General features: G+C 46.0%; 1 protein-coding gene across 1 annotated transcript in view; it reads right to left on the reverse strand.

The window, feature by feature from the left end:
• Positions 1–11,386, reverse strand: part of MAP2K2 (mitogen-activated protein kinase kinase 2) — a 124,924-nt gene that overhangs the window by 35,329 nt on the left and 78,209 nt on the right. Inside the window, exons 6-9 of the mRNA XM_075337863.1 lie at positions 3,496–3,620; positions 3,174–3,387; positions 2,991–3,055; positions 545–606 (exon numbers count right to left, since the gene is read on the reverse strand). Of these exons, the coding sequence (XP_075193978.1) occupies positions 545–606; positions 2,991–3,055; positions 3,174–3,387; positions 3,496–3,620 (466 nt within the window). The remainder of the gene's footprint in view (positions 1–544; positions 607–2,990; positions 3,056–3,173; positions 3,388–3,495; positions 3,621–11,386) is intronic.

Raw genomic sequence — 11,386 nt, forward strand, 5'->3', positions numbered from 1 at the left:
CAAAAGGTGGGCGGGGGAAACCGTGCATATTCATGAACCTTAAATTAGCGGGCCCGGAAGAGCATCTGACTGCAGCGTGATCCTCTGGGAAACACGGTATGTATAACTGTCCTGCTCTTACTACCATTTAACCTCCACCACAGTCTTCTAGCGCTTACAATGGCCATTTTACAGCCCCTAACATCTTGTCCCCATTGACTTTATGGAGTTTGATGTTCGGAGTTAGTTTGGTGTCATGTTCGCTTGCCGGTCCTGATTTTTATTTTTTCCTGTGCTGGTTTGGCGAACCCGAACATCCACGGGTTCGCTCATCATTACAGATCACGTGATCGGCATCTGAACTGATCCAACAAGCTCCCAACCCTGAAGAGCGGCTCAAAGTATTAAATCACATTGATTTTTCTTCACTAAATTGTGCCCCCTTGCATATAAAATGCACCCTAGGCAGGAGCAATGTTCACCTGTTCCTTATCTAAGGCTACTTAATATTGATGACTCCACTCAAAGGTAGATACGTTTAAAACATGATGTGCATCTTTCTTACCATTTATGTACAAAGTCTTGAAAATCTGCTGTAAACATTGCAGAAGGGAGCTTGGGAGGGGCCTACATAAGAAAAACGAAATGGTGATAAATACACAAGACATCTATTATACATTTGTATTTTTGATTTCACAATGTAATGCAATTAGTTGAAGTTGAACGCTAAGTCCCACAGCCTCACCCACACTCCTCCTTTACAATGGCTGAACTCCAGCAATAAAGGTGGGTGTAGGGAGATTTAAGGCATGGCGCATCTCAGCCTGGATTGCAGCTACAACCGTTTTCCTCCTTAACGGCTTAAGGACCAGGCGATTTTCATTTTTGTGCAATTATTTTTCCTCTCCTTTTCTTGAAAGAGCAGTAACCATTTTCCCACCGACACTGCTATATAAGGGCTTGAATTTTGTTGGACTAGCTGTATTTTTTAATTATATCATGCATTTTATCACACAAGTGAGGTGAAATTGTAAAACAAAAAAAAAAAAAAATCAAATTACTTTTTGGGTTGTTTTTATGGCGTTCATTCTTCAGAAAAAATGTGCGAAAACATGATTTCACAGGTCAGTGGCATTATGATGATACATTTGTAGCTTTATTTTTAATTCAAGTTGTAAAAAAAAAAAAGAAAAAAAAAAGAAAAAAAAAACACTCACCATTCCAAGTGCATTGAAAATGCAAATCATCAATGTTTTTTTTTAGTTACCATGTTCACTATATGCTAAAACTAACATGGAATTAGGATTCTCCAGGTCAGTACAGGTTACACAGATACCAAACATGTACAGTTTTTTTATTATTCAAGTGTTTAAAAAAATAAATTGTAAATTTGTAAAAAAAAAAAATAAAATAAAATAAAAAAATAAACATTTTTTGGTTGTGTTGCTATTTTGCGATACTCGAAATGCTTTCCATTTTCAAGAAATGTTCTGCACTGAGCTGATGTTTTGATGGATACAATTTTGGGGTAGATACGATCTTTTGATTGCCTATTATTACAATGTTAAGGCGGTCAAAAACGTAATTCCAGGGTATCAATTTTTTTCTCTCAGTACTCTGTTTAATGATTGGATAAATTTATGCAATATTTTGATAGACCAGACTTTTACAAATGCAGTTATACCAAATGTGTATATCTTTTTAAAGTTTTATTTTTAATGGGGCAAAAGGGGATGATTTGAACTTATTTATTTTTTTCAGATTTTTAAAAACATTTTTTTTTACTTTTTTATACTGCATTTAAAGTTCCCTTAGGAGACTTGAAGCTGCGAGAGTCTGTTAAGTGTAGCTAAAAATCACGATCTACTAAATGCTGGCTTTCACGGGAGATTTATAATGGCAGGCACAGGAGTCTTCAGCAGACCCCAGCTGTCATTACAACCCATTGGCAACCTGCAAATTGACGCCAGAGAGAGGATGTTTGTTTGCCGTTTTTCCAAAAGTTAAGCTGCGACTATCATTAATGCTGTACCCAGTATACCAAGCGATTGCTGGAATGGGGGTCTCATGGTGCTGTCAGATCATATAGCAGAAACCTACGGACAGATTCCCTTTAAATGGCTTCTGTACTACAACATTTGAAGATAACTGGATTTGCAGTACACTAAACTGTGTAAAAGTGCTGCAGGGTTTTAAACTGTACCATGTAAATTTAGATTGTTACTTCGTTCTCCCAGGTTCATCCCAAAAAAGTCAAAATTGTTATTTTTTTGAAAAGTCACGAGTCCATAAATAACAAAATTACAGTTTTGCAAAATAATTAATAAAAGTCTTTAAAAAAGCAACGTATAATAAACATATCAACATGCACATAATGACCCAAACTATGAAAAGAAGTGCACTAATTATCCCTTCCAGTAAACCGCAGAAAAAACCAGAATTGCTATATTATTAGCATTTTGATAAAAAAAATAAATAAAAATAAATAAATACATTTGAATAAAAAGTGATCAAAAAGCCTCATGAACCAAAATGATAACAATAAAAACTACAATTAGCCATGGAAAAAACAACCTCTCATAGCACAGTCGACTAAAAATTAATAATACATTACTTCTCTTATAGTGTAACGAATCAAAACTAAGCCTTCATACAGGGAAATAAAGTTACGGCTCCCAGAATCACAACTTTCGAGGGAAGATGAGGGAAGATAGTAGGGCTGCTAGGCCCTTTACAAACACACTAGTCATTAAGGCATTTATACATTTTATTAAATAATTTGTAACCAGCTTTGGAAAATAGGCAGATGAAAATGCAATTCCACTAAAATGGATGTCTATTAGTTCACTATACCAAGTGATGAAATTTGGGTTACTTAACTAAAAGGTACATTATAAAGTTCACAAGGATAAAAAATACTTTGCTTTGTTCTTTACCTATTAAAATTTAGTTTTCGGTAATGTGATAAAGAAGGTTACAATAATATACACATAAATCACATGGACACTTGCCTCATTTACAATATAATCCAACAGTTCGAAGATGGCCATCGCTGGTCGACTGTCCATACAATGACCTACAAAAAAAAATGAAATACAGCGCCAGTGAAATACAAGGTTTTTCTATTTTTTCATTAACTGCAACAATAAAAGGGAGTGAGAATTATGGTTATGAACGGGCATAAGACAACCTACCACTGATTGGCCTCCCAGGAGGCCTTGGACGAAGGGAAATGCTTTGAGATTCTCCATCAGCGCCATCCAACACAGGGCGTCCAAATATGGCTTCCAGCTCCTTACCATCTGGTGGTGGTATGGGGTATCTTCCTATTGAAAGTTCTACCAATGACAGACCCATGCTCCAGATGTCTGACTGTACAGAATAATGTGTGCCCTGCAAGCGTTCCGGCTAAAGATAAAAAAAAAAAAACAACAACAAAAATATACAAACTTTATAAAAAAAAAAAAACAAAAAACCAACTTTATAGAAACTTTATAAAAAAAACCCCATACTTACAGACATATAAGACCTGGTCCCCACAAAAGAGTTGGCCATGGAGTCAATTAGTTGCCCACTGACACCAAAGTCACACAGTTTGATCTCTCCACGGGAATTCACTAGTATGTTAGAAGGTTTAACGTCTAAAATAGAAAAGTACAATTTATACTCCACATGACAGCTTCACTAGGAGATAATGTAATAAAAGTATTGGGAATCGTAATTTTAAACATTTTGTGAAGCTCAGCTGCTTGAATAAATCAACTTAAACCTCTACAAAACGTAATAGTATGCTGTATGTTAGGTACGAATTTATGGAGCAGTCTCGGGAGCTAGGCCTGATCCTTAGGCCTTGTGCACACGCTGCTTTTTTTTGCCGCACTTTTTTGGGTGTAATTTTGGTTTTAAAACTGCATGCATTTCCTTCCCAGCAAAGTCTATGAGATTTCATTTTTGCTGTCCACACGTTGCAGCTTTTTTTTGGCTGCGTCTTTGTGGTGACCATAAAAATGCAGCATGTCAATTCTTTCTGCCCATTCTAAGATCAGCGTAATGTAGGCAAAGAGACCTGGATCCCAAAGATCAAATCACTTAGTTTGCTAGGTGCAGCAGTTATGACACAAGCTGAGTTCTTAGCGTAGGGTGAAGCATAGATCAGAAAGCTATAACCGCCCACCCCACAGCTTTCTGTGTCCATTGTATGATGAATGTGAGCTGCTTATCAAAGGAGGAGTTCTGGTTGGACACAGCAGTGACAAGCAACTTGTGTTAAAACCTTCACTATAAGTAAAAAACAGCGCATAGTAGGATATGTGACTAAGAACAGCATAAGGAAGGGGTTAAAATATAGAATTCGGATTACATAGCAAAAACCTGATGACATTTAATCTATATATAGATTATTAGATATGATTATTGCTATATAGATTATTAGATATATATTTGCCTTATTCTGTCCGTCTTGCTCCAAAATGACGTCATTACAGTGACAACCGTCGCATTGGCCCCGCACACGTTAGCCGCTCGGACCCACCCCCGCACACGTTGGCCGCTCGGCCCCGCTTCCCGCACACGTTGGGCACCTATACACCGCCCCCCCCGCACACATAGGGCACCTATACACCTCCCCCAGAACTACTCCACCTATTAGATACCTCCCCCCAGGACTAGTCCACCTATTAGACACCTCCCCCCCAGGACTACTCCACCTATTAGACACCTCCCCCCCCAGGACTACTCCACCTATTAGACACCTCCCCCCCAGGACTACTCCACTTATTAAACGGCTCTCCCCCCAGGACTACTCCTCCTATTAAACTCCCCTCCCCCCAGGACTACTCCTCCTATTATCCTGCTCTCCCCTCAGGACGACTCCTCCTATTATACTCCTCTCCCCCAGGACTACTGCTCCTATTATCCTCCCCTCCCCCCAGGACTACTCCTCCTATTATACTCCTCTCCCCCCAGGACTCCTCCTCCTATTATCCTCCTCTCCCCCCAGGACTACTCCTCCTATTATACTCCTCTCCCCCAGGACTACTGCTCCTATTATCCTCCCCTCCCCCCAGGACTACTCCTCCTATTATACTCCTCTCCCCCCAGGACTCCTCCTCCTATTATCCTCCTCTCCCCCCAGGACTACTCCTCCTATTAAACTCCCCTCCCCCCAGGACTACTCCTCCTATTATCCTGCTCTCCCCTCAGGACGACTCCTCCTATTATACTCCTCTCCCCCAGGACTACTGCTCCTATTATCCTCCCCTCCCCCCAGGACTACTCCTCCTATTATACTCCTCTCCCCCCAGGACTCCTCCTCCTATTATCCTCCTCTCCCCCCAGGACTACTCCTCCTATTATACTCCTCTCCCCAGGACTCCTCCTCCTATTATACTCCTCTCCCCAGGACTCCTCCTCCTATTATACTCCTCTCCCCAGGACTCCTCCTCCTATTATACTCCTCTCCCCCCAGGACTACTCCTCCTATTATCCTCCTCTCTCCCCAGCACTACTCCTCCTATTATAGTCCTTTCTCCCCAGGACTACTCCTCCTATTATCCCCTCCTCTCGCCCCAGGACTACTCCTCCTATTATCCCCTCCTCTCGCCCCAGGACTACTCCTCCTATGATACTCCTCTCTCCCCAGGACTACTCATCCTATTATACTCCTCCCCCCCGGAATACTCATCCTATTATACTCCTCTTCCCCCAGGACTACTCCCCCTATTATCCTGCTCTCCCCCCAGGACTCCTCCTCCTATTATAGGCCTCCTATTATACTCCTCTGAGGGGTGCACAGCATGAGGGATGGAGCACGATAGGGGTGTGCAGAATGGGGGATGGAGCATGATGGGGGTGCACGCCTCCCCCTAAAACACCCCCCCCCCCCCACAGCCACACACGCACCGCACAACAACACAACACACCACACTGGAAACCACAAACACACAACGCCGCACACACACACACAACACCCAACACACAAACACCGCGGCACACACAAATATACACTCGCACACCACGCAACATACACTGCACAAAGCATACCTCCCCCCAAAACACACACCCCACACAAACCGCGCAACACACAACGCAACACACACACAACGCTGCAGACACAGCACTCCACAAACAATGCAACACACACAACGCAACACACAAACAACACCGCTCTCACACCCCCACCCAGACAACACCCAGAACATTTACAGCGCCCTACACAAACACTTGGCAACTACACACAACATCTATTATATATATATATATATATATATATATATATATATATATATATATATATATATATATATATATATATATATATATATATATATATATATATATATATATATATATATATATATATAAAAACAAAAATCATACATTAACTACACAAATTCTAGAATACCCGATGCGTTACAATCGGGCCACCATCTAGTAAATGTAATAATTGAAAACAAAAAAAAAAGATAATAAATCAGTATCGCTGCTAGAGGCAGATAGAAAAACAAATATTTTGACCAAAGACAAAAACACAAGGTTAGCCGTTTTTCGATAGCTGCATCCCACAAAAAAAAACCTAAAACAAATAAATAAATAAAATGAGCTGAAAGAAGGGAATTTTGTTACTTACCGTAAATTCCTTTTCTTCTAGCTCCTATTGGGAGACCCAGACGATTGGGTGTATAGCACTGCCTCCGGAGGCCACACAAAGCAATTACACTAAAAAGTGTAAGGCCCCTCCCCTTCTGGCTATACACCCCCAGTGGGATCACTGGCTCACCAGTTTTAGTGCAAAAGCAAGAAGGAGGAAAGCCAATAACTGGTTTAAACAAATTCACTCCGAAGTAACCTCGGAGAACTGAAAACCGTTCAACATGAACAACATGTGTACCCGAAAAACAACCAAAAATCCCGAAGGACAACAGGGCGGGTGCTGGGTCTCCCAATAGGAGCTAGAAGAAAAGGAATTTACGGTAAGTAACAAAATTCCCTTCTTCTTCGGCGCTCCATTGGGAGACCCAGACGATTGGGACGTCCAAAAGCTGTCCCTGGGTGGGTAAAGAATACCTCATGTTAGAGCTGCAAGACAGCCCTCCCCTATATGGAGGCAACTGCCGCCTGCAGGACTCTTCTACCTAGGCTGGCGTCCGCCGAAGCATAGGTATGCACCTGATAATGTTTGGTGAAAGTGTGCAGACTCGACCAGGTAGCTGCCTGGCACACCTGTTGAGCCGTAGCCTGGTGTCGCAATGCCCAGGATGCACCCACGGCTCTGGTAGAATGGGCCTTCAGCCCTGATGGAACCGGAAGCCCAGCAGAACGGTAGGCTTCAAGAATTGGTTCTTTGATCCATCGAGCCAGGGTGGCCTTAGAAGCCTGCGACCCTTTGCGCTTACCAGCGACAAGGACAAAGAGTGCATCCGAACGGCGCAAGGGCGCCGTGCGGGAAATGTAGATTCTGAGTGCTCTCACCAGATCTAACAAATGTAAATCCTTCTCATACCGATGAACTGCATGAGGACAAAACGAAGGCAAAGAGATATCCTGATTAAGATGAAAAGAGGATACCACCTTCGGGAGAAACTCCTGAATGGGGCGCAGCACTACCTTGTCCTGGTGGAAGACCAGGAAGGGAGCCTTGGATGATAGCGCTGCCAGCTCAGACACTCTCCGCAGAGATGTGATCGCTACCAGAAAAGCCACTTTCTGTGATAGTCTAGAAAGTGAAACCTCCCTCAGAGGCTCGAAGGGCGGCTTCTGGAGGGCAACTAGTACCCTGTTGAGATCCCATGGATCTAACGGCCGCTTGTACGGGGGTACGATATGGCAAACCCCCTGTAGGAACGTGCGCACCTTAGGAAGGCGTGCCAAACGCCTCTGAAAAAAGACGGATAGCGCCGAGACCTGACCTTTAAGGGAGCCGAGCGACAAACCTTTTTCTAACCCAGATTGCAGGAAAGAAAGAAAGGTAGGCAATGCAAATGGCCAGGGAGACACTCCCTGAGCAGAGCACCAGGATAAGAATATCCTCCACGTTCTGTGGTAGATCTTAGCGGACGTGGGCTTCCTAGCCTGTCTCATGGTGGCAACGACCCCTTGGGACAATCCTGAAGACGCTAGGATCCAGGACTCAATGGCCACACAGTCAGGTTCAGGGCCGCAGAATTCCGATGGAAAAACGGCCCTTGGGACAGTAAGTCTGGTCGGTCTGGTAGTGCCCACGGTTGGCCGACCGTGAGCTGCCACAGATCCGGATACCACGCCCTCCTCGGCCAGTCTGGGGCGACGAGTATGACGCGGCTGCAAATCGGATCTGATCTTGCGTAGCACTCTGGGCAAGAGTGCCAGAGGTGGAAACACATAAGGGAGCCGGAACTGCGACCAATCTTGCACTAGGGCGTCTGCCGCCAGCGCTCTTTGATCGCGAGACCGTGCCATGAAGGTTGGGACCTTGTTGTTGTGCTGGGACGCCATGAGGTCGACGTCCGGCCTTCCCCATCGGCGACAGATTTCCTGAAACACGTCTGGGTGAAGGGACCATTCCCCTGCGTCCATGCCCTGGCGACTGAGGAAGTCTGCTTCCCAGTTTTCTACGCCGGGGATGTGAACTGCGGATATGGTGGAGGCCGTGGCTTCCACCCACATCAGAATCCGCCGGACTTCCTGGAAGGCTTGCCGACTGCGTGTCCCCCCTTGGTGGTTGATGTATGCCACCGCTGTGGAGTTGTCCGACTGAATTCGGATCTGCCTTCCTTCCAGCCACTGCTGGAAGGCTAGTAGGGCAAGATACACTGCTCTGATTTCCAGAACATTGATCTGAAGGGTGGACTCCTGCTGAGTCCACGTACCCTGAGCCCTGTGGTGGAGAAAAACTGCTCCCCACCCTGACAGACTCGCGTCTGTCGTGACCACCGCCCAAGACGGTGGTAGGAAGGATCTTCCCTGTGATAATGAGGTGGGAAGAAGCCACCACTGCAGAGAGTCCTTGGCCGTCTGGGAAAGGGAGACTTTCCTGTCCAGGGATGTTGACTTCCCGTCCCATTGGCGGAGAATGTCCCATTGAAGTGGGCGCAGATGAAACTGCGCAAACGGAACCGCTTCCATTGCCGCCACCATCTTCCCGAGGAAGTGCATGAGGCGTCTTAAGGAGTGCGACTGACTTTGAAGGAGAGCCTGCACCCCAGTCTGTAGTGACCTCTGCTTGTCCAGCGGAAGCTTCACTATCGCTGAGAGAGTATGAAACTCCATGCCAAGATACGTTAGTGATTGGGTCGGTGACAGATTTGACTTTGAGAAGTTGATGATCCACCCGAACGTCTGGAGAGTCTCCAGTGCGACAGTCAAGCTGAGTTGGCATGCCTCTTGAGAGGGTGCCTTGACCAGTAGATCGTCCAAGTAAGGGATCACAGAGTGTCCCTGAGAGTGCAAGACTGCTACCACTGCCGCCATGATCTTGGTGAACACCCGTGGGGCTGTCGCTAGACCAAATGGCAGAGCTACGAACTGAAGATGGTCGTCTCCTATCACGAAGCGTAGAAAGCGTTGGTGGTCTGTAGCAATCGGCACGTGGAGATAAGCATCCTTGATGTCTATTGATGCTAGGAAATCTCCTTGAGACATTGAGGCAATGACTGAGCGGAGGGATTCCATCCGGAACCGCCTGGCGTTCACATGCTTGTTGAGCAGTTTTAGGTCCAGAACAGGACGGAATGAGCCGTCCTTTTTTGGCACCACAAAGAGATTGGAGTAAAAACCTTGACCTCGTTCCTGAAGAGGAACAGGGACCACCACTCCTTCTGCTCTTAGAGAATTCACCGCCTGCAGAAGGGCATCTGCTCGGTCGGGATGTGGGGAAGTTCTGAAGAACCGAGGCGGAGGCCGAGTACTGAACTCTATCCTGTACCCGTGAGACAAAATGTCTGTTACCCACCGGTCTTTGACCTGTGGCAGCCAAATGTCGCAAAAGCGGGAGAGCCTGCCACCGACCGAGGATGCGGAGGGAGGCGGCCGAAAGTCATGAGGCAGCCGCCTTGGAAGCGGTACCTCCGGTTGCTTTCTTGGGGCGTGAGTGAGCCCGCCAGGAATCAGAGCTCCTTTGCTCTTTCTGAGTCCCTTTGGACGAGGAGAATTGGGGCTTGCCCGAGCCTCGAAAGGACCGAAACTTTGACTGCCACTTCCTCTGTGGAGGTTTGCTTGATCTGGGCTGGGGTAAGGAGGAGTCCTTACCTTTGGACTGTTTAATGATTTCCGCCAATTGCTCACCAAACAGTCTGTCTCCAGATAATGGCAAGCTGGTTAAACATTTTTTAAAAGCAGAATCTGCTTTCCATTCCTTTAACCACAAGGCCCTGCGCAAAACTACAGAGTTGGCGGATGCCATTGAGGTACGGCTCGTAGAGTCCAGTACCGCATTGATAGCGTAGGTCGCAAACGCAGACATTTGCGTAGTTAGGGACGCCACTTGCGGCACTGCTGGACGTATGAGAGAGTCCACCTGTGCCAGACCAGCTGAAATAGCTTGGAGCGCCCACACGGCCGCGAATGCTGGAGCAAACGACGCGCCGATAGCTTCATAGACAGATTTCAACCAAAGGTCCATCTGTCTGTCATTGGCATCTTTAAGTGAAGCCCCATCTTCCACTGCAACTATGGATCTAGCTGCAAGCCTGGATATTGGAGGGTCCACTTTTGGACACTGGGTCCAGCGTTTGACCACGTCAGGGGGGAAAGGATAACGTGTATCCTTAAGGCGTTTAGAAAAACGCTTGTCCGGATAAGTATTGTGTTTCTGGATGGATTCTCTGAAGTCAGAGTGGTCCAGAAAAGTACTCAATTTACGCTTGGGATACAGGAAATGGAATTTCTCCTGCTGTGCAGCTGCCTCCTCTGCAGAAGGGGCTGGGGGAGAAATATCCAACAGCCTATTGATGGCCGCTATAAGGTCATTTACCATGGCGTCACCATCTGGCGTATCCAAATTGAGTGCGGCGTCAGGACAAGACTCCTGATCACCCACCTCTGAACCCTCATATAGGGACCCTTCTCGCTGAGACCCTGATCCGCGTGATGACGTGGAGGGTCTCTCCCAGCGAGCTCGCTTAGGCGGACTGGGACTGTCATCGGAGTCAGAGCCCTCAGCCTGTGATGCCTGGGACCCCCTTGAGGTACGGATTAGTTCCAACTGAGGGGGACCGGGGAACATAGACACAGCAGTGTCTATGGTCTGAGCAACTGGCCTGGACTGCAAGGTCTCCAGGATTTTTGTCATAGTCACAGACATTTTATCAGCAAAGACTGCAAATTCTGTCCCCGTCACCGGGGCAGGGTTCACAGGCGTCTCTGCCTGGGCTACCACCACAATAGGCTCTGGCTGACGAAGTGCCACTGGGACTGAACATTGCACACAATG

Source organism: Anomaloglossus baeobatrachus, chromosome 1, assembly GCF_048569485.1.
Source record: "Anomaloglossus baeobatrachus isolate aAnoBae1 chromosome 1, aAnoBae1.hap1, whole genome shotgun sequence".
Lineage (NCBI taxonomy): Eukaryota > Metazoa > Chordata > Amphibia > Anura > Aromobatidae > Anomaloglossus > Anomaloglossus baeobatrachus.